This window comes from Penicillium odoratum, assembly GCF_028828045.1.
Source record: "Penicillium odoratum strain IBT 22623 chromosome Unknown utg000004l_segment0_segment0, whole genome shotgun sequence".
NCBI classification, from domain to species: domain Eukaryota; kingdom Fungi; phylum Ascomycota; class Eurotiomycetes; order Eurotiales; family Aspergillaceae; genus Penicillium; species Penicillium odoratum.
The window spans coordinates 2,739,810-2,761,327 of record NW_026643146.1 but is presented as its reverse complement, the minus strand read 5'-3'; the positions used below and the strand labels follow the sequence as shown (position 1 = coordinate 2,761,327).

Sequence of the window (21,518 nt, the reverse complement as noted above, 5' to 3'; positions counted from 1 at the left end):
CTTTGCTTAATTTTCGCTAATCTTTTCATAAGCTTTTATAGTGGTATCCGATATATGCATGTGTCACTAATTATACCGGTTGGATTTAATTTTGCTACCTAGTAGTATAAAGAAGACCTCAGATCGACCTCTCAATCAATGATTATTTCCTGAACTGAACATTTACTCGAATTGAACCTCAATCGCACTATGCATTATTCTATTACTATACCGCTGCTCTGCAGCACTCTCCCCTTCCTAGCAACTGCCCATGCAGAAAAGCACTACGCCATAATGGACAACGACTGGTACACAGCCGGCTTCGTCCCATACTTGATCGCCCTGGACGGAGATATCGAGATCCTAGGCCTCGCCTCCGGTACAGACAATCACATCACAATGTCCCACCGGTCCAAAAACATACTAACAACACTGGGATTTGAACATCAGACACTGCAAATAGCTGGCAACACCAATGCGCACTTCACGCCGTCGCAACCCTAGAAGCCGGAAACCTAAGCTGCATCCCCGTCTACCCCGGCGCCACGTACCCACTCATCAACACGCCCCATCGCTTTCAGGCATGGGAAAACATCCACGGCAAGCTCCCGTGGGAAGGTGCTTTTGCCCCGGAGAACAAAACCGCCGAGGCGGAAGGTAGTGATCCTACATCTGGAGATCCGAATCGGATTGTCAAAGCTGCGTTCCTGGAGGGGTTTCCGGTTGGTAGACCGGAGAATTCCAGCGCTGCAAACTTTATGGTTGAGATGGTACGGAAGTATCCTGGTCAGGTTTCGATATATTCTGCCGGGGCGTTGACGAATGTTGCTTTGGCTGTGCGTATGGATGCGGAGTTTGCGGTGTTGGCGAAGGAGTTGGTTATTATGGGTGGGTATGTGGATGTGAATATGTTGCAGGCTACGGGGAGTATTCTCTTAGCTGATCTTCAGTCTGATGTGGGTTTACTCGTTCCAACTTGAGTGGTTTTCATGTGCTGATATGAACAGATCAATCTCATGATTGATCCTGAAGCTGCGAAGATTGCCCTCACGGCTGATTTTCCCAATATCACTATTGCGGGAAATGTTGCCAATCAGGTCTTTCCGGGTCAGGAATTTGCTGATGAGGTCTATTCAGTTCCTAGCCCGTATAGCAAGCTCTTTTACGATCACTATGATCTTTCATTTCCCTTCTGGGATGAAACTGCTGCGGCGCTGATGGTTGATCCGTCACTCGCTACCAACCAGACTTCAGGTAAGTCTTTCGATAGCTGAAGAGGGTACTGGGTACTAACAGTCTTAGTCTATCTGGATGTCGATGTTTCATATGGCAGCCTCAACTATGGCAACATTCACGTGTACCAGAAGGCTCTCGCTCCAAGTGGTATTCGGGCAGTCAATTATGTCTTCCAGGTTGATGCGGACAGGCTGAAACAGCGGATCAAGCATGCTCTACAGTATCCAAAGTCGTGTGCTGATCTCGAATAATTGGGACTGTATGACACATTGGATTTAAATCAAGCGGTCTTGGGCAGCATAGATTCCTAGATGTGAATGTTCATTTGTCTTAAATAGGACGAAAGTCTCGTTACTCATTAATTATATCAAATCGCCGATAATATCTCACCGGGCTCATACCCCCAAGCCCGTTCCAAATCCTTCAGTCGCCAAAGTGCACCCCAACCAGTCGTCTCCTCAACAATTTTGAAAAGCCTTGCCACCTCAACATGTTCGCTGTGATGACTGAGAAGCTTGCCCGCAATATACAGCGGCTGGATAGCATTGATCAAATTGCCACTATGGGGATTCGTAAGCGATATGCCGCAAGCTCTGCGCGCATGCCAGATGGGCGAGTAATATGGTTTCGACGGGGAGATGTGTTCCGGTGGCTTCATATCCAGCATTATAATGCACGCCGCGTGATATAGCTGATTCCCCGAAATAGCAGCCCAGTGCGCGAACAGGATCTCCGGAAAGATCTGCCCGCCTCCTATCCCCGTTGTCTTAACGGGTAACATAGCCGGAGGACGTTTTTCCAGCCAGTATTGCAGTTCGTTCCATAGACATTTCCATCGTTCAGTGAAAGGACGTGGATCGTCGACCATTTCACCTAGCTCGATGTATCTCGTTTGTCGGCAGGAAAGGTCACATGTCTTCGCGCACAGGTAGACAGCCCAGTTCGCATGCATATCCGGAGACACCACACCCTTTTGGCAGAACAAATCTCGGATCATATTATCTCGCTCCGTTGGTGTCGCCGTTTCAGGCATGGCAGGCACCCATTTTTCCAGTGGTAGAACTGTACTTTCGGCACCGTTGGAAATAATCGCTCCACATAACTCCATACGTGCGTAGCACCAGAATACAGCTTGCAGATGTCCGCCTGATAGTCCGTTCACATTGAACGAATCAAAAAGTGCAGCACAGCCTTCGACATGGCGGCGCCAGTCGCGCGGGCTGACAGACATCAGTTCCATGACAGCGAGAATACACACAGTAGCCAAGACATTAGGGTCCTTGGCTTGAAGACATGGTGCGAGGAGACGGATAGATTCCTGGTAGAGTTCTAAACTATCATACGCCTTATCAAGACATGCTTTCCGCTCTGTCTGACGGGCGGAAAAAGCAAGGATAGCATAGAAGAGCGCCGGCGACCGCTGTGCCAGAATAGGGATGTGAACACCAAAATTACGCGACTCGTCAAATTTGTCGAGGTACGGCGCGCACTCCGTGATCCAGTTTTTGAGGTAGTGGATCAGGCGGATTTTAGGGATGGACACGCGTGTGAAGTCTAGATTTTGACGGGCTATCCTCGTAGCCTCTGTCGCGCCTTCTAATGGTTCGGATGGCGGAGATGTGTAGCTGTTAGGGTCAAGATTGGCGGCTGCGCTGAACAGCACACAGCGCAGTTCCTCTTGTAGTTCGAGGAAACGGGGGTTAGCGGCGTACTCGTCCGCACTGGAGAATGTTCCGGGCGATAAGAAGGCTTCTTCTTCGAAACCCGGGGCATTGAACCCAGGAAGTCTTCCATCAGGTAGTATCGGAGGAACATCGCCCATGGCTGCAGAGTGTAGAATCTGGGGTAGGGAAGGAAAGTTTAAGTGGAGACAGATACTTAGTCACCGGATGTGATCCATGGATCGTCTAGTCTCAACACGGCAAGTCCAATCTATCAATCCAGTGGCCTGAGATATTCGCATCGATCTGCTAGTTCGTGACTGGTTGTTTGGAAGACGCTTTCTCTTGCTCCTCATTGTCCCACTGGTCCCAAACACTAGTGACAAAGTCACGAAGCAATTCCTCCGTAAGCGTAAAATCTTTCCCCTCCCCCTGAGGAGATTCCAGAAACGCCTCTTCGTATGAAAATCCAAGATGACCGCTAATCCTGGGAATCTTCGACCGGCGAGTCATAAACATTGACTGTGAAATGAATGCTGATCTCTCTGAGTTGTTTTCCAGATCCCATCTCGCCACAGTCACCCTTGTCTTTGTCACTCTGATCGATAATGCGACATTAACGGCCCCTTCGCTGTTCTCGAGCCAATTTTTCATATTGTTTTGTAGGCTCTCAGCAAATTCCGTCACTCCAACCTCAAAAACAATTGTGGGCCAGCGAAGGCGTTCCTTCGGTCCCCACGCCCCATCCGGTTTCTTGAACCCGGAATCCCTCGCAACCGGATAGGAACCCCATGGTAGTAATCGCTTTTCTGAGACGGATTTTGCCCAATTCATGATAATGAATTTGAATTCATCAGCCGCTGCTGCGTGTGGCTTTGATTCGTTCATTTCAATAAGAAGGTTGTTAGAGGAATACTCATACGACTTCCATATTTTGGATATCTTTTCATTACGGGTATGTATAAAATCCGTGAGGAAGGTGCTTTCATCCATCTTGAAAATCAAAAACGGGATATTTCGGTAATACTTCTGTTCCCAAATCTCAAGGAGATGTTTCTTTCCCTCATATTTAAAGATAGGCGTTGCAGAGGGGAAATAATTTTCGAATGCCATAATTGTAATGATTTCGGAGCGACTTTAGGCGAAGCACAGGGGGGATAAAGAAATATTTCCTTTATGGACGATTCGAAATGGGGTTGCCTTGTACGCAGGTGACTAGGACCTGGGTAGTTGAAATACTGACGTAATCGCGTACGAAGGCAAGTAGCGGCCATAATGACAGAACCTACTTGGATAAATCGCAAACTTTCTGGACGTACGTTCGAAACCTCCACCAGACCTTCTTGATTTTGACATCTGATTCCCATTCATTCTGTAGCCGCATACATTAGATGCTTGTAGGCATACCCTGCCGGAATGTCAACTCAGATGTTAGTAAGGCCATTTTATCATATCTTAGCCTCTAACATAAGCAGTAAAGAGCGACGCAGAATAAGTCCAGTTCGATCCACAAGAACATCGATCCCTTCCTAACAAGACAACCCAGCGAAACAACCGCCAAGCCCCGCCTCCTGAGTCCGCCATTTCATGTACTGCCCCTCGCAGGAAGAACCAATGATCCCCAGCACCGGAATATCATTTCTTGTTTCAAGGAATATCGAGCTTAACTATCCCTTTCTTGCCACGAGATATGACAGACATTCCCCACTTAAACGAGTCTAAGTGCTCGCTTAGAGTAGTTCTTCATATTCCCCATAATCATCTAAAAATAAGTGCTAGAAAGGAGAAGATGCAGTTTCATAACCTACGTCGCCAGAAGCGTTTGAGTAAAATGGAAAAATAATCAGAAAACATTGGATCACGATGCATACAATCTAATCGCATTGTATAACACAAATCATAGCGTACATCGATAGACATGATCACTCCTCACAGATGACAATGAGATCAAATTGTAGTCATGACCAGCCTCCATCAAAAACCAACCACTTTGATCGACCCAGTACCCCCCTGTCGATCCCTTGGCTTGTCTCGGCAGTCTCCACGGGAGCATGGCAGCCCCATCTATTCAGGCACTGAATAATGTGGAATGTTATAAGACGTCGTTCCCAGTGACCTGACATTCCTGATCAATATACTCCGTACTTTACCGGTCGCTCTAGGTACGTGCATTTTTGAATCCATTTTCTTTTCAATCACAACTTGAATTTGATTTCATTTTCAAGTTTACATCTCTCATTTGTTGTCCAAATTCATATCTGCATGCATCTTGAACAACTTGAACACGACCAATTTCCCTACTCTCAAGATCCCACATACCCATATACAACCTTGTCAATCATCTGCTAACATCATCCAGAACCAACCAATCTCTCAAAACCCCTCCTCAACTCCTCAGAATGCACGCCTCACTGTTCATCCTCGGTCTCCTCGCCAGTCTCACCTCCGCAGTGCCGACTCCCGAAACCCAAACCACATGCCTGACCGTACGTCACCAAACCTTCCAACACATGAAAACAATTCAACTAACATCCATTGATAAATTAGGAGTTCCAAGCCTGCAGAGTCAATGCCCCACTAGGTGATCCCCACCAGTGCTGTGTCAGCAACATGATCTGCCAGCCCAACGGAAACCAGCGAAATAGCACCATGGGTGTAAGTTGCATGATACCGGGATAAAAATTTGTTACTAATGATTTCATAGGTCTGTATCAAGGAGGATGATGTTGGCAAGCTTCCTCAGTAGTTTGTATGCTGGATCTGTTTGAGGGATATATGGAGTTGCACATAGCACGCAATTATAGGGGACATGGGAACTGGTGGATTGGATTCAATGTATCAATTTCAATAGTACATATAGATGTTGACAGCAACCTTGAATGAGAGTTGTCTTTTCCCCGTGGGAATAAATCATGTTTCTACTCTGCCTCCCTTACCATTTTCCTACTCAGTCTCCAAATTGGTCTCCTACAATGTTATATAAATACATCGTGGGAGGGCACTCAGAAAAGGATCTCAAAAATCATAATAGCGAGCAGAATAGAGAATAAGGAAGTGGAAGAGAAGGAAGGGAAACGAAAAGACACAGGCCGGGGGACAAGCCTAGAGCCAATTTCACTAGGTGCATCATAGATGATGAGCACAGACTATGCTTTAGATTGATCTGATTGCGATTGCTGAATTCCCAGTGTTGGTCAGTACACCGCTATTCTTGTATCTGTATCCCTCACTTCATGTCTTAAGTCCAAGTATGACGTGCATTATACCTTACCAGGGGTATGTACGATGTGGCCAGGTAAGGAATAAGGCTGGATTGCATTGTCAACAACATGCTAAACTCGAAGGAAACGGCAAGACTGACTTTACGTGGGTGAGAATCCGGTGTGCGGGTAGCTACGCAATCTGAAACTGTTACGGACATCCACATGCAATTCGGGATGTCAATCAAAACCAGAAATACAGTACGAGATTACTCAGGGCTACTCGGGACTACTCAGGATGCCGGTTCGTAAAAGGCATGTAATAAATAAAATATACACAACGCAAATAGCATCGAAGTAAAACAAAGAGATCAGGTGCAACCAGGTTAGTAGACAGCATCAAATAAAGGTATCTACCACACGTCCAAGATAATAGACATAGAATCCAAGAAAGGGCACGCTAGACTGGGTCCAACGCGTAAGAATGTAAATGGTCAGAACTCCTGATCCTCCTGTACAAGTTTTGAAGAAGCTTAGAAGACGCTAGCGCATCCCCAGTGCTGCTCAACGTCGAACTCGCCAGGGGACTTCCAGGTGTCATCGGCGTAGGAGAAGAAGATGGACTTGGAGCCGATGGTGCTGGCAATTCCCTTGATAGCGGTCTCCTGCTCGGAGACACCGGGAACAGCCTTTCCGTTGGCGTTACCGGCGTTGGGCCAGCCAGTCTCCAGGTTGACGACATCCTTGGAGCAGATGCCCTCAAGGATCTTGTACTCGCTCAGAGCGAAGGCACCAGCCTCGGCGGCGGTGGTGTCGGCGTTGAAGAAGGGGTGGATGTTGGCACCGACGATGTCAACGGGGGAGCACAGGTTGGAGGTACCATACTCTTGCCAGATGTCGATGGGCTCGGTGGTGGTGACGTGGCCAGTGTAGCCGGCGGACTCGAAGCTAGACTTGGAGGAGGTAATGAAGCTGGCGAGCTCGGCGGCGGTGACGTATCCGCTGGAGACGGCCTCGTTACCGACGACAATCAGCTTAACCATGGACCACTGAGCCCATTCGGAGATGGCAGTGACCTGCTCCTGAGCGCCGGAGGTACCGGTGCTCTCGATGTAGACACCGAGGATGAGGCTCATGCCGTACTTCTTGGCGGCGTTGCCGATGAACTCCAGACCGCTGCAGTCAGTGGAGTAGATACGCATCAGGTCAAAGCCCTTGTCGGCGATAACCTTGACGTTCTTGTAGACCTCCTCCTGGGTCATGCAGTCACCGCTGTCGGTGTAGGGAGAGAAGGTCATACCGTACTTGCCGGCACCAGTAAGGGAGGAGGTGCTGCTAGCAGAGGCAGCAGCGCTGGTGCTGGTGGCAGCGGCGGCAGCGGTGGTGGTAGCGGCAGCAACGGTGGTTTGAGCAGCAGCAACGGTGGTGGTAGCAGCAGCAGCGGTGGGGACGGCGGAGGAAGAAGCCAGGCCAGTGCTGGTGGCGTAGGGGCAGTAGTAGGTGGTGTCGGTCTCAGTCACGGTGATGGTGGTCTCGGGCTGAGTGTAGGTGCCAGGAGTGATGGTCGAAGCGGTAGGGACAACAACGGTGGTCTCGGCGGGGACAGAAGTGGTGGTACCGGTGACAACGGTATAGGTACCAGCCACGGGGCAAGTGTAGGTGGTGTACTCAATGATGCTGGTCACCGTGGTGCCGGTGGGCTTGACAGTGGCGTAGGGGCAAGTCACGACAGTACCGGTCGAGACGACGGTGGTGACCTCGCCGATAGTGTTGATACCACTGCTGAGGGCGGTGGTGGTGGCACCGCAGACGGTGGTCTCCTCGGTGACGGTCATGGTGGTGGCCGGGATGGTGTAAGTACCAGTGCTGGAGAAGGAGGTGACACCATTGGTGGGCAGAGTCACATAGATGGTTGAGGTCGGGACCTCAGAGACGGCCGGGGTGGTAGACGGGGTGTAAGCCGGGGTGGAGGAGGTGGTAGCAGCCACGGAGGGAGTCACGGTCACAGTGCTGGTGAGGGTGCTGGTCGAGTGAATAGTGCTGGTGAGAGTGCTAGTCGACTCAGTGCTGGTCGCCTCAACGGCGGCGGTGGATGTCTCCGGGACGGGCACCAGAGTAGGCGAGCCATAGTAAGTGATGACCTTGGTAGTGCAGCCACAGGTCTCCTCGGCGGGGATCAGAGGAGCGGCGACAGCGCGCTTCTGGTGAAGAGCATCATGACGACGGTGGAGGTTACCGTCAGCCAGGGCAGAGCCCACAACGGCGGCAGCAGCGAAAATAGAGCCCTTCATTTTTGAGGAATCTTGCGTGCCAATGAATGAATGCCCGCTGAACGAGTGAAGCGGTGGTCAATGGTATCAAGGAACGTGGGTAGAGGGAAAGGAGAGGAAGTGGGCACGCAAGGCCTTTTGTTCGAGGGCTTGAGTTGGGGGAAGAAAGTGGAGGTTAGGGGGGAAACAGAAAAAGGGGAGGAAAGGGAAGTGAGCTTAGACCCAATTAGTGAATACTATACAGGTATCAGGCTCCACCGATCGTAAATTCGAGTTACCCTGTACCCCTGGGTGGTTCGTTCATACGGGGTCAGACCTTGCCGTTCAGGTACGCTGCAAGTGTGATTGGATGACAATGTTTGACCCAATTCATTGACCATGTTGGTTGGCCCGCACGGGTCGGGCAGAGTGGAGATCAAGTTACCAGATTACAGTAAGTAAATTAGCATGTATGAGATTACCAACGGAGTAGGAGTTTTATGTCTCACTTAGGGGCCATGCTGTCTAAGCCCCTTACTGCGGGGCAGGGAAAACTTGAGTATCATACGCAGTAAAGAATTAATACTATTAAGTAACTAAATAAATACTCGATCAATCATCTGAAGAAATATATCATATTTAATACACAATACTCCGTAAATACTCATGATTAATGAAGGCCATCTAAAGTGAAAGACAGAGAGAAAAAAAAAACCTGAAACTGGCCCTTAACCATGTGGATTCATTCATTCTTACAATCTAATCTCGATCAAGTCAAGTGTCAACTTGATATGTGGAGATGATATGATTTTAATTGGTTCAACGCACAGACTCTAATTTCCGCCCTGCCGATCTCATACTTTCCTAGGTATCGTGTATTGTATTCTATACTCCGTCCTACACACCCCGTTGTTTATGTATGGATAAAATTGATGGATACTCCGTACAAGAATATAATCTCAATACGGAGTACGGATATATAGAATGAGATATCAACAGGAGGCCTTTTCTCCTCCTATCCGCTTACTCAATTCTTCTCCATAGCCTGTGATTGCCGATCATCCGAGGCACGGGATCCTGATAACAACTAGTAGTTGATCAAGAATTTGGAAATATTTATTAGTTCTAGTAACTTCGTGGGACTCGCGCACGTTCCCGTAAACGACGATCACGGGACAAGATGCTGATCATAATGCGACAAAGGCCTAGATTTTGCTGAGAGATTAACCTACATGCCTCAAACATTCAGTTCACGGCAATCCGGAAGCTACCATGTTTACCTGAGTGAATATTACTTTCACGGTGTGGAGGAATCTTCCTAGGCAACGCCACAGTTAACCCCTGAGGCTTCACTAGTCTCGGATAAGTCGCATCCGACCATCTAATCATTTCCCGTGGACCCATAATTGGCTCAACTCAGTTCCTCGCTGGACTAAAGTTTGCATACGTACTCGACCAGGTTTGGGTATGGGGTAAAGGTAAATATCGATAAAAGGGAAGCAAATATTATGTACGGATACGAAGTACGGAGTAGGAAGTACTTCATACCTGGGCCCGATCGGTGTGTATTTAATTCTCTTCCATGTTCCCCACTGGTCTCGACCGCCATCTTCATCTGGAGGCGCTATGCAGCGCTAAGCGGTATAGTCGATCTGGGCACCGGCTGTTGTACGTATGGAGTCCGGCTGAGTCTGGAGGCTTGGCAAGACCCTGCTTCTGAGGTTATTCAGGGGGAGGTCCAGGGGTTGATAGGTCCATTGAATTTTGTAATTTTCATTTGCGAAAATTCTGGCCATTCTCATTGCTCTGGCCAAGTGGGGTGGGGTTGCCCAGGCTTGCATTCATTTGCCGCGTCCTTACTCTTTGCGTACTTCATGCTTGGCCCAACGTACTTCATGCTTGGCCAAATATGTGGATGCTGGGCACTTTAATGTCTCGGTGCCATTGCCTTTGTCAGGTAGGGGTGTTTCGGCCTAGAATTTTAGAATGTTCCATTCTTACTCGAGTCTGCTGACTAATAACCATATCAATGCCTGAGGCATTGATTATCTACTAGTATATATTAAGTACTTATACACATGAAGTAGGTGCAGTGGAACGAATACAGCACTGGCTCCGTATTTTTCATAGAAGATCTGCAATTCACCTGTAGTATATGTATATAGCAAAACTCTGTTTGTACCTATATGTACAATTATGATTATCATCCTTCTGAGTCGGAAATATATTTTCGCTGCGCTCACATGGGCACGTCTCCGCAGCATCACGACCTTTATGATATATACGTAGAATCTCAAAGATGTACAGTTTCTCTCAATTGAGTGTACATATTTTGGAGTTTGTGATATCAATTGAGTCCCCACTCCCAAATATGCGAGTTGTGACTGAAAACCCAATATCAAATACCATGGATCTACTATATGGGTATGATTTTCCAAGCTTATACCTGACCTCAGGATTAATTCCGAAATTTAAAGTCCCTCGAACTCTTACCATAAATAAGCAAGAGCCATTATATGCGTGAAAACTGTTTCGCTATAATATTGAATCCCAAACCACAACTCCTAGCCAATAAATGACAAGCAAATAACACATGTAGGCACGTCACATTCATGTAATGTAGATCATCACAGGCCTCGAAATGTCCAAAGTCGAACCTTCAAATCCAATACCATGAACCAAATATTCGAATCTAATCAGTCGGCGGGTGATAAGATCCACCAACAAACCTAGAAAAGATCAGCCCAGATCCAACATCTAAATGCGAAAGGCTTAGACCCACCGACTCAAGATAGCTCCAAAAAACCCAGTCTGCACATCCCCAGACTTGCGGCGCGCCCACCCACTATCCACATTATAGTTCTTGGTATCTTGTAAACCAGCGAAGAGGCCCCGTCCAGCAGTAGCGTGCTACAACGAAACGATTAGCTAATTTCCGATTCCTAGGATGGGGACGTACACGGTGTTCTTGCTTGTTGCGAATCCAGTAATCCGCTCCAAAGTCGTTCTGGAGACGAGCGTGCTCGGATTTAGGGCTTGGGGTAGTCATTTTGTGAACCAGATTGAATTTTAGTAGAGTAAAGTTGGAAGAATTGGGTTGAGAGTAGAGAAGAGTAGAGTAAAGTCGAGTCAAGTAGAGTTGAGAGAGTTGGGTGAATCCGAAAACATCCCAGCGACATCTAACGACTTTATATACATGAGACTTCGTCTATAGTCCGCAAGAATATCAAAAGCACCGCCACATCGACAAAAACACGAATGCATTGTATGACACCCAACGGCCGAACCCGAACCAAACACTTGACTACAGGTTGGTGTAAAACCCGCCGGAATAATCCGATTCCAGTCCTATTTTATTTCGCGTGGATAAATTCTGATCCTTGCATTTACCTACAAATGTGCTATGTGTTTGTGCATAGAATCCGGGGTGGGGCTCAAGTCGTGACGTGACGTGTGGTGTGATACTATGGTACGGCCGAAGAACCACGTCGGGTGCGAATTCTCCGAGTTTTTAGAGGTAAGATTTTTGTTATCACTGGATTTTCATTGGAGTGCTTTTTGGGTTCGGGATTGCCGAATTTCAAGCTGGGGTGGAATGGTATGGTGTGGCTGGAAGGATTTGGTGGTCAGGTGAGGGTTTTCAGTCATCGGGTGGCATGATCGGTGGTGAGACTGGATGGTCCAAAAATGTACTTAACATTTAAGCGATTTATGAAATAGGATAATATTTTACACACTAGTTTACAGGTGGGAATAATGTATAGCTAAGTATTTAGAAGGTCGACTCGAAACTTGACTCGACCCGCCTTCTGAAATGGGAAATTATCGTCAAACCAATCATCTAGTAGACTTTGTAAAGGGCCATTATCTAGGCTCTGAGTGGGCCGGCGATATCAGATCTACAGAGCTAAACGTGACATCGAGTGTCTACGTCCTACCAATTCGCAAGACCTAGGCGAATCCAGTTCAAATAAAAAAAAATCATTTATTGAAAGTAAGAAAGGGAAACGCTAATATATACAATGTGAGCAATGGTGTAAGAAAGTCAATCTCAGGGTACAGATCTACTCCCAAGAATCAATCTTCATGGTACCCTTCTCCTGCAAATTCTGATGCATCTTGAAAGCCTGGAACAACATATGCGGCTCATGACCCATACCCTTACGAAGACACTCAAACTCCGCACGATCCAGGTAATCAGTAAGGATGGGGTAGTAATCGGGGTGCGAGCACTTCTTGATAATGACCCGGGCACGCTCACGCGGTGAAAGACCACGCACATCGGCGAGACCTTGTTCGGTGACGATGACATCCAGATCATGCTCTGTCTGATCAATGTGTGTGGCGAAAGGCACGATACAGCTAACACCGGTTGGGTCGGTCTTGCTGGGTCTGGTGGATGGGGTGTGCATGATAGAGTACTTTGAGTTACGCAGGAAATCGGCGGATCCACCCAGACCGTTTAGCATGCGGGAACCCATTACGCAGGTTGAGTTTGCGTGGGCGTAGATGTCTACTTCAACGGGGGTGTTCATGCCGATGCAGCCCAATCGGCGGATGATTTCAGGACTGTTGGACACTTGCTGTGAGCGGAGGAGGAGTTTTCCAGCGTAGCGTTCCCAGTTATCGTAGAAGCGCTTGAAGCCGTCGGGAGAGAAGCGGATTGAAGTAGCGGTGGCGAAGTCGAGGTTTCCGCTGTCGAAGAGGTCGAGGAAGGAGTCTTGGAGGACTTCTGTCCAGACTTTGAGGTTTTTGAAGTCTGCGCCGCCCTTGGCGAGGCCACCGACGACGGCGTTCGCAATGTTGCCAATGCCGGATTGGATGGGAAGGAGGTTTTTGGGGAGACGGCCGTGAGCGACCTCGTGCTTGAGGAACTCAATTAAGTTTCTTGCGATTGCTTGGGAGGTTTCGTCTTCGGGAGCATTGGGCTGGGTTACGTCGGGGTAGGTTGATTCCACCACGGCGACGACCTTCTCGGGATCAATGGGGATATATGAGGTTCCAATGCGGTCCTCCGGTGCCATGACGAGGTATGGCTTGCGGCCGGGAGGTAGACTGGAGCCAACGATATCGTGCAGGCCCTCAAACGAGGGCATTGAGGTGTTAAGCTCGATAATGACCTTATCGGCCATCTGGATCAACTCAGGTGAGGCGCCAACCGAAGCACCAGGGATAATGCCACCATCCTCGGTGATGGCGGAGGCTTCAATGACAGCGACATCGATCTTGTTCGTGGGCTTGTTCATGGTATAGTAACCCTGCGGGAAGCGTTAGCGGCGATCATGATCGGGATCGACAAAGTCCGCGGCGGGAAATCCCGAGCTGCAGATACAATCAACTTACATAGACCAAGTCCGAGGGAAACATGCTCAAATGCTTGTCGAAGAATTTAATCTGGCCATTGTTGATTCCCTTGGCAATCTCCTTTCCGACCTGGTGAGGGCTGCGACGCTCAATCATGTTCAGCTTGGCCCAGCGATTCTCCGTCTCTGCGCCGGAAGACGCTCCAACAAACAGGGTGTACTTGGATTGGCCCTGGAGATTGTTCTTCTCGACGTGGTCGGCCAGTGCGGTGGGAACCATCCTGTCATTGTTAGATTGGTTCAAGTCAATTGGATCACAATCACGTACTTCGGGTATCCAACACCAGTAAAACCGGACCAGCCGATGTAAGAGCCATTAGGGAAGTGATGAATAAGGTCCTCTGCCTTAGCAAGCTTCTTCAAGTAAGAAGGTCGCCGAATTCGGCTCTTCAATAGTGCAGAAGCCGACATTGTGATAGAGAGGAGAATTACAAAGATGAAGAGAAAAAGGTGGGACAGCAGGGGTTAAAATAATCCCAAATGGTTCCACCCAAAATACGATAAACTCGGAAGAAAGGGTAAAGCTCTGGACTTGCTTCCTGCTGGATGTATTCTCTTCCGCTCCCCAGATTTTCCATTCCCCGCACATTTGAAGGTAAATATTATCAAAGTCAATCCATATACACTCTTTACCATCTTGTCTATACCAATATATATACACATAATAGCCTCCCATGTCCATTTCATTCTCATCCAAGACGTCAAATCGATGACACTGAACCCCGAATGCGGTATAGCGTGAACCTCATCTTGACATCATCGCGGCTTTCTCTCGGTCTCGGGATTTTCTCGCTCGGAGCATACAGCATAGTAATACCCCCAATACCCCATAATACACCGAATATCGCCTAGCCACAAGATAAAAATATACGTACTAGTATATTGATTTGAATAGAGACATATGCAAAATATACCATTGCAATAGACTATGCATATTGTGTCAGCATGTACAGAAGCCTCATGAATTATATGGCTGAATAAGATACCGGTCAAGAGGAGCCGCCCGGCCCGAACTTGCCTGTCATTCCACGTCTCGGACTGTATCGGTTATGCTGATTCGGCCACACGGAGCTCATTATACACACCGAGGGCTAAGTTCAATATTTGGTCCATCGATCAAGCGTGGATGGTTGGCCACATGATCTACTAGTGCATTACTTTATCTATTTTTGAGTTTGTCCAGGTGGAAAGAGGTCATGGTGGAATGTTATTTCGTATAATAACCTCGGATCTGTGCTAGATCGACTATCTTCGAGGTAAATATATAAATGCATGCAGATTAGATTCCACACTACATAGGCAGTATGTACCTAGGTATTCTGTATAATACATGAAACATTGAACATAAACATTGGAAGATTAGGTCATTCATTCATCCAGCTTGATCCCTGTGCATCAAGATCCGGTGAGGCTAAGTAGGACCTGTGTCACTCGATACATAAAAAGTATTCGTCCAGGAAAAGGACAATATTGAAAACACCGCACTTTCGTTTGTGCATTGGGAAACAATGATAAACAGACCGGGTGACTAGATCGCTAAGGATACAGGCCCCTAATACAGGTTGCGAGATCAAGAATGGAAAGGGAAAAGAAAAGAAAAAAAGAAAAAGAAAGAAAAAAGTAGAATAGACAAACCCCATAGAACTCATCGTCGCAATTTCCTCGTGTGATAAGACGCCGTTTCCTTCTCGCAAGCAACAAATGCATTTCTCCTCAGAACAAAGGGCCTCCCCAAATTCCACTCTCGAAAACAACATAGAACAATTACACCGCTGGCTCAACATCTGCCATCTCGATATCAGCCTTTTCGGCTGTGGGCTCGGGCTCGGCCTTTTCGGTCTCAGGTTCAGGCTCGGGCTCAGTGGGCGCCTTCTCTGAGACAGGAGCGGCACTGACCTCCTCAGCAGGAGGGGAGACCTTTTTCTCATCTCCATTCTCCAGTGTCCCGTTCATCCAGGAGCGGAAGCGCTGGTTCGACTCATCGACCTTGTCCTTGCTCAGACCACGGGCCCAGTTAGGGTTATTGACGAATTTTTCAACGAAGCGGTCATGACGCTTTTCTTTGAGAGCGGTTTTCTCCCTGGCCCGGTCTTCCTCCAATGCCTTGGCGTCGGCGTCGTCCTTGGGCGCGGGAGCGGTAGGACGCCAGAACCAGTCGTGGCTAGCGGGTTGGTAAAGGATTGTGTAGTTATTTGCGCAGATGCGGATGAGGAGGCCGTCATGATGTTGGAGACGGCGGTAGTAGCGGTCGTATTCTTCGTCCTCGTCGAGCTTGCCAGGAAGGTTGCGCTTCAGGAATGGCATGCGCATCTCAGAGAAGTGGACGCCTTCCGTGGGGTCGCGCATCGAGTAGGCTGTTACATAGTAAGACCAGCGGGCTTCGGGGGTCAGCTCCTCGTTTTCGAGGGTGGCATCTTCCGTGGTCATTACTTGGATGGTGATGCGGCGTTCGGAGGGGATCTGTGGAGGATTAGATATGTCAAAATGGGCTGGGAATGGACACTCACATAGGTAATACGGTAAATATCACCCTCCTTGACCAGTCTCTCAACCTGCTTGCGATATTGGATCTCTTGGTGGTGGGTTGTCTCTTCCTTTTCGCGCTCCTTGAAGAACAGGTTTGCAATATCCGAGCTCCGATCGCGCGAGTCTCCAGTAAAGATGGAGGCGACGAACTTGGTAATGGACGAGAAGATTCTCTCCAAGTTGTATAAGAGATATCCACCTTGCATGTAGAAGCGACGGAGAGTCTCCTCAAGGTGAATCTGGTCAATATCACCCCGAATAACCTCCTCGCACATGCGCACAATTTGCTTGTAAAGGTTGGCCTTGGGATCGACATCATAGAAGAAATCGCTGGGGAAGCGATCAATGAGACAGAGCTCGTGGGCGGGCTTGGGCAGAAGGCCCCGACGGACTTGCTCGTGAGCGCTCTCTTCCTGATTCTTGATGCGGAGCAGACGCTCGTAGAGTATCTCGAATGTACGCAAGAAGCAGAGAATGTTCAGGTTGCAGTACATGTGGTGCTCAGTCTTCTTGTACTTTTCGTTTAGGGTGTACTCATGTTCAACATTGAAGTTCCCTTGACCGGGGTGCTCCATCCACTTCAACTCAGCCACGTCAAAGGCCTCTTCGGCCTCAGACACAGCTGAAGAAAGAGCCCGACCAATCTCAGGTGTTGGCTGTTGCTGCTCCTGTGGGTGTTCAGCAACCCCGTTCGACTTCTCCTGGCTAACCTTCTCCACACGACGCTCCAGAACCTCACGCAAGAGATCCAGCTTCTGCGTGTTAGGTGCCTTGCGACTTGCAGCAGACTCCTCCTCTGTGCCGAAATTGTCCTCCAGCTCCTCGGGGGGAGTAGCAGCAAGCATGAGCTCATCCATGTAGTCATGGAAGGTTTCGCGGTCCAGCCCAAAGAAGATGGGAATGAAGTCTTTGACAAAGTTGATCAGACGCTGGGGCTCGGCACCAAAGCCCGAAGTGCTCCGGTCAATGTACATGCAGAGCAGGTGCGTAGTATCCAAGAGCACATCCATATCCTCCATCTTGAAATCAGCTTGTACCTTGGGCGCCTTCAAGCCACTCTTGCGACGGTTCTGGGCTTCTTCGAACTTCCCTTGCAAGTCCTGCTGGATGTTCTTCGCAATAAACAGCTTCTTATCAGTCTGTCGAGTAGCAATGGCCTGGTGATCAAGACTACGCCAGTATGCTCGCTGCATCTGCTCGCGCCAGACCTTATCCCACTCGCGCTGACACGCCTTCCATTCCTCGAGCTTCTGCTTCAAGCGGTACAGAACAATGGGCAAGACTTGACAGGGCCGCTCAAACATGTCCCGAATGATCTTCTCACCACGCTGGCGGTCGTATACCTTCTTGATGACGCGCTGATAGATAGCCTCACTCTGACCACCAAGGCCAGGAGGCAACTTGAAGTTGGCACGTTCACTCTCGGACATGTGCAGGAATTGCTGGCAGATAGGTTCAATGAGCTGGATAGTACGGGTGCAAGCCTCGATGTGGTGATCATAATCGTGACGGTCTTCTTCAATACGATGCAGAGCATCTTCAAACTGATTCTTTCGGTGAGCAACGAAGCCAGAATCTTCAGACGCCCAGGTGGGGTGTGAAGCCCACTCGTCGTTCAACACCTCGAAACAAAGCTGATCACGGCCACTGCATGCCTTCTGGCGCTCTCGCTTGGGCAATAGGCGATAGCTGGGGCCCAAAGATCGACAGTGTGCGAGGTTAACAATTCCAAGCTCTGTCTGGGGCTTGGGGTCGATGGTCTTGTCTTCAGGTTCTTCGACATTCATGAAGCGCTTAAACCAGCTCATCAGCTCTGCGTTGGATCCAATAAAACCTTCCGCGCGCTTGACAAGAACGAAACGATCAATAAGATCGTTTGTGTACAGATTACACAGCTTCAAGAAGTCACTGAAGATCTGCTTGTTCGCAATGAACTTCTTGACACGATCAAAGAACGCAATCTCTTCCTGGCTCGGCGTTGTCAAGACAGATGGAGGAATAGGCTCTGGCAATGCGGGGATGAGAGTAGGAGACACGTTCGGGATGTCAGCACCGGAAGGCTTTCCGTGGAAGTACTTGGCTCTCTATCGAAGTTGTTAGTACAAACCATAGGTGAGAAGGGAAGCCTCGCGATAACAGAGATTGATAACGAACCTTGTTTGCATTGCCAAACTGTGCTGGCTGGCCACGCACTTGAGATTCAGGCATTCTGGCACTATCAATACCAGAAGGTCCCGACACTGAAGATCCAGCAACACCCGGGCCTGCTCCTCTTCGCTTTTTGTTTTCCTTGCCAGAATCCTTGACGTTGAAGTTGCCAAGCGGTGGCATATTCTTCATATCACGGTTGGAGGATTGAGAAGGAAGCCCCATAGAGTCCCCACGCATATTACTGATAGGAATAGACTCCTCGGCAAGACGAGCAGCAGCCTGCTGCTTAGCATGAGCTGCAGACTCCGGCAAAAACTGCTTGAAGTCCTCCAGCAAATCGGGAGCAGTGTTAAACAGCTGAGTGACCTGCGCATACACATCTTGGATCGGTTTTGACTCCCGCTGATATGTCTGCAGTATTTCCAAAAATTGCTTGTAAATCTCTGGAGCTTGTGAGAAGCGGTTCTTTATCTTGTTCACATAGCTGATGGCGTGGTTAAACTCCACGGGCCCACGCTTGTTGAGATCAGCGTGGCCGCCCTGAAGCATACCACCAACACCAGCCAGGCTGTTCATGGGCTGGGTAAGACTGGCATTGGGTCCGGCGCCTGAAACTTGCATCATACCAGGTCTTCCCATTCCAGAAGCAGCCGAAGCTGCACCTTGCAACTGTGCGACTCCACGGTGATCCTGCTGGTGGGAGAGGGCCGCAGCTCCTTGGGCCTCCTGGCTTTGATAACCATAGTGATGGTCATGCGCAGGACCTTGGCCATCTTGGTACATACCTGGACCCATCATTCTGGAACCTGGAGAGTACGATCCAGGCACGCCCTGCTGCGCCTGCTGTTGTTGCGTCTGTTGCCAACCGGGGCGGGACTGATCATAGTAATCAGGACGACCAGGCGGGCCTAGACTACTGGAGGCGACCTGATCGTTGATATTCTCCAATGGACGTCCTGCGCGAGGCATACTCAGGGTATTTGTGCCCGAGGGGGTGGTCACACGAATCGCATCGGGGTTGTCTTCAGTACCGCACTCGATACGATAACCCGGAGGAAGGAAGGTATTGAATCCCTGGATCAGAGCCGGGTGGCCATTGAAAAGGGTCGAAACTCGTTGGATCACACCGGGGGTATCAATTCTGTCAAACAGTCAGATGAGATCGGATCAACCCAATCAATAAACTCACGCTTGGCTCTTGAAGTCCTTCATTATATCCAAGAACCGGTTGTAAACATCGGGCTGGTCCACAAATCGAACCTTGACTTGATCCAGATAGCTGAGGGCATCCTGTATGACGAAAGGCGTTAGAATCTGGAGGCTGAGGGGGTCGAATCCTTGGGAGTCATGAAGACTTGCATTCAAAATAGGCTGCTGGCCTTGTGCGAGGGCCGCAACATTTCCAGGGATCTGCTGTCCCGCTCCACTGTATCCTCCCATCATGGGGGGTCCACCGGGGTGCTGCATGTATGAACGAGGGGTGCCTTCACCGTGCGGCATCTGCGGGCCAAACAGACTCGCGGGGCCCCCGGAAGACTGTACATTACCCTGGGGGGCATTGTTTGGGTTGGCTCCGAGGTTCGAGAGGAGGCCATTGGGACCGTGAATGGAGTTCTGAACCTTGGAGGCCACAGGCTGGTGGAGGGGAATTGAGCCCGGGTGGCTCTGGACAGGGTGGTGTTCGCGTTGGCGCTCCATCTGCTGGCGTTCCATCTGCTCGCGCTCGCGCTGTTCGCGCTCTCGGTGGGCCATCTCTTCCTGGCGCTGGCGCTCAATCAGGTCCCGCTCTCGGGAGTCCCGCTCGTGTTCGCGGTTCAGAGACTGCGGAGACGCATGTTGCATTGCCTGTCCAATACCAGGCAGAGAGTGGCCCGATCCATGAGACGGACCGGGGCCGTGTTGTCCATATGAAGGCTGGTGCGGAGCGCCATGAGTCTGGCTCAGCTCTGCTAGGCCTGGGAGGGAGTGGCCGCCGGATTGGCTAGCGGGATGGTAGGGTCCTTTACGGCGCACAAATGTCAGTTTGTAATTCTCACAGTGTCACTACCATGACAGCAGAGAGGGCATATCCAAGTGCATGAGGGAGCGGGAAAAAATGCTAACCGGCAGGAGGAGGAAGGACGGGGCCGGAGGACTGCGACGCCGGACCTTGCTGAGGAGGGTTTTGACTATCGGAGGAAACAATGCATTAGCCATGTAATTTCGCAACAAGACTCGCGCCGATAATGCATACCCAAATGACCCCAAGGGTCGAGGCTGTTGATTCATCTGATCCATGCTAGGGTGCGACGGTGGCCCACCGGCAGAGGAGTGCCAACTATCGTTCCCAGAGTTCATGATCTGGTCATGAACTCCAAGACACTGAAGTAAGAGGTGTCAACGAAACGGGAAAGGGTCTCAGTCGTGAGGATTGACTTGGGTCAGGTGAGCTCTAGCTGGTGTGTTTCTCCGTTGTATTTTCAGTAGGGAGAGTAATCCACGACACTCAGATCGCGGGCATGTCAAAGCATGACCGGCCTAAGTAAAGCAGTTGAAGATACCAAAACAGAGATGACTAGGGACCAGGTGGATAAGGGACAGGATTGTGATGCGCGCGACCGATCGCGGGCTCTCCAGTGGAGGGTTTCCTGACCGACTTGCGCTAATCCCATTACTGCCTAGCGCCAACTGTCCCGGATCATTGTTGTTCCCTGCCTCCTGAACCGTATTGTACTGATAATCTGAGGATTGCCAGCTGACAACTACCGCATTCGACTGAGATACAGTATTGTTTTGTCACACAAATATAAATATTTCCGTCCGCCTTCGTCATCGCCCCCAATGGCAGGCAGAAAATTCCGGAGCAAAAGTTGCAGTGCAGATGGCGTGCAGAGGGATAAAGGGGTAGGTGAAAGTAGCCTGTGGAATAAGCGTAACTTGAGCTGGAATTGCGTAGCATCAGTTGAAAACCTAGGTGGTAGGTCTTTCGGCCTTATGAGTCGTGTAGACACCACGTCTCTCTACAAACCTCCCGCACTACATAAAAGCATGGGTATATGCCTCAACCAGGCTTAACATTCTCTATCATGAAGCGCCTCCATACAACGCCTTCGAGGTACCTAAAAAAGCTGCATACAACCCAGATGAGGGAAAAGTGGCTCAACGGAAATAGAA

At 49.4% G+C, this 21,518-nt stretch overlaps 8 protein-coding genes across 8 annotated transcripts; 2 read left to right on the top strand and 6 right to left on the bottom strand.

Moving 5' to 3' along the window:
* Positions 1–189: 189 nt before the first annotated feature.
* On the top strand, positions 190–1,466 carry N7520_005306 (uncharacterized protein; the record flags this gene model as incomplete). Its single annotated transcript, XM_057139240.1, has 4 exons — positions 190–358; positions 430–935; positions 987–1,233; positions 1,282–1,466. The coding sequence occupies 4 exons, from the start codon at positions 190–192 to the stop codon at positions 1,464–1,466; spliced, it is 1,107 nt and encodes a 368-aa protein (XP_056997447.1).
* A 116-nt stretch (positions 1,467–1,582) lies between these two features.
* On the bottom strand, positions 1,583–3,037 carry N7520_005305 (putative C6 transcription factor; the record flags this gene model as incomplete). The annotated part of the gene is made up of 1 exon (XM_057139239.1): positions 1,583–3,037. The coding sequence occupies one exon, from the start codon at positions 3,035–3,037 to the stop codon at positions 1,583–1,585; it is 1,455 nt and encodes a 484-aa protein (XP_056997446.1).
* A 148-nt stretch (positions 3,038–3,185) lies between these two features.
* N7520_005304 (uncharacterized protein) lies at positions 3,186–3,989 on the bottom strand (the record flags this gene model as incomplete). The annotated part of the gene is made up of 1 exon (XM_057139238.1): positions 3,186–3,989. The coding sequence occupies one exon, from the start codon at positions 3,987–3,989 to the stop codon at positions 3,186–3,188; it is 804 nt and encodes a 267-aa protein (XP_056997445.1).
* Positions 3,990–5,275: 1,286 nt separating this feature from the next.
* N7520_005303 (uncharacterized protein) lies at positions 5,276–5,622 on the top strand (the record flags this gene model as incomplete). The annotated part of the gene is made up of 3 exons (XM_057139237.1): positions 5,276–5,362; positions 5,424–5,531; positions 5,581–5,622. 3 exons carry the CDS (start codon positions 5,276–5,278, stop codon positions 5,620–5,622), a joined length of 237 nt encoding a protein of 78 aa, XP_056997444.1.
* A 987-nt stretch (positions 5,623–6,609) lies between these two features.
* On the bottom strand, positions 6,610–8,367 carry btgE (putative cell wall glucanase (Scw11); the record flags this gene model as incomplete). The annotated part of the gene is made up of 1 exon (XM_057139236.1): positions 6,610–8,367. The coding sequence occupies one exon, from the start codon at positions 8,365–8,367 to the stop codon at positions 6,610–6,612; it is 1,758 nt and encodes a 585-aa protein (XP_056997443.1).
* A 2,650-nt stretch (positions 8,368–11,017) lies between these two features.
* N7520_005301 (uncharacterized protein) lies at positions 11,018–11,374 on the bottom strand (the record flags this gene model as incomplete). The annotated part of the gene is made up of 3 exons (XM_057139235.1): positions 11,018–11,054; positions 11,108–11,235; positions 11,285–11,374. The coding sequence occupies 3 exons, from the start codon at positions 11,372–11,374 to the stop codon at positions 11,018–11,020; spliced, it is 255 nt and encodes an 84-aa protein (XP_056997442.1).
* Positions 11,375–12,389: 1,015 nt separating this feature from the next.
* coaT (acetyl-CoA hydrolase ACH1) lies at positions 12,390–14,099 on the bottom strand (the record flags this gene model as incomplete). Its single annotated transcript, XM_057139234.1, has 3 exons — positions 12,390–13,583; positions 13,669–13,909; positions 13,957–14,099. 3 exons carry the CDS (start codon positions 14,097–14,099, stop codon positions 12,390–12,392), a joined length of 1,578 nt encoding a protein of 525 aa, XP_056997441.1.
* Positions 14,100–15,452: 1,353 nt separating this feature from the next.
* Positions 15,453–20,702, bottom strand: N7520_005299 (transcriptional regulator SIN3; the record flags this gene model as incomplete). Its single annotated transcript, XM_057139233.1, has 6 exons — positions 15,453–16,148; positions 16,196–18,298; positions 18,369–19,506; positions 19,555–20,365; positions 20,469–20,533; positions 20,599–20,702. The coding sequence occupies 6 exons, from the start codon at positions 20,700–20,702 to the stop codon at positions 15,453–15,455; spliced, it is 4,917 nt and encodes a 1,638-aa protein (XP_056997440.1).
* Positions 20,703–21,518: the final 816 nt, after the last annotated feature.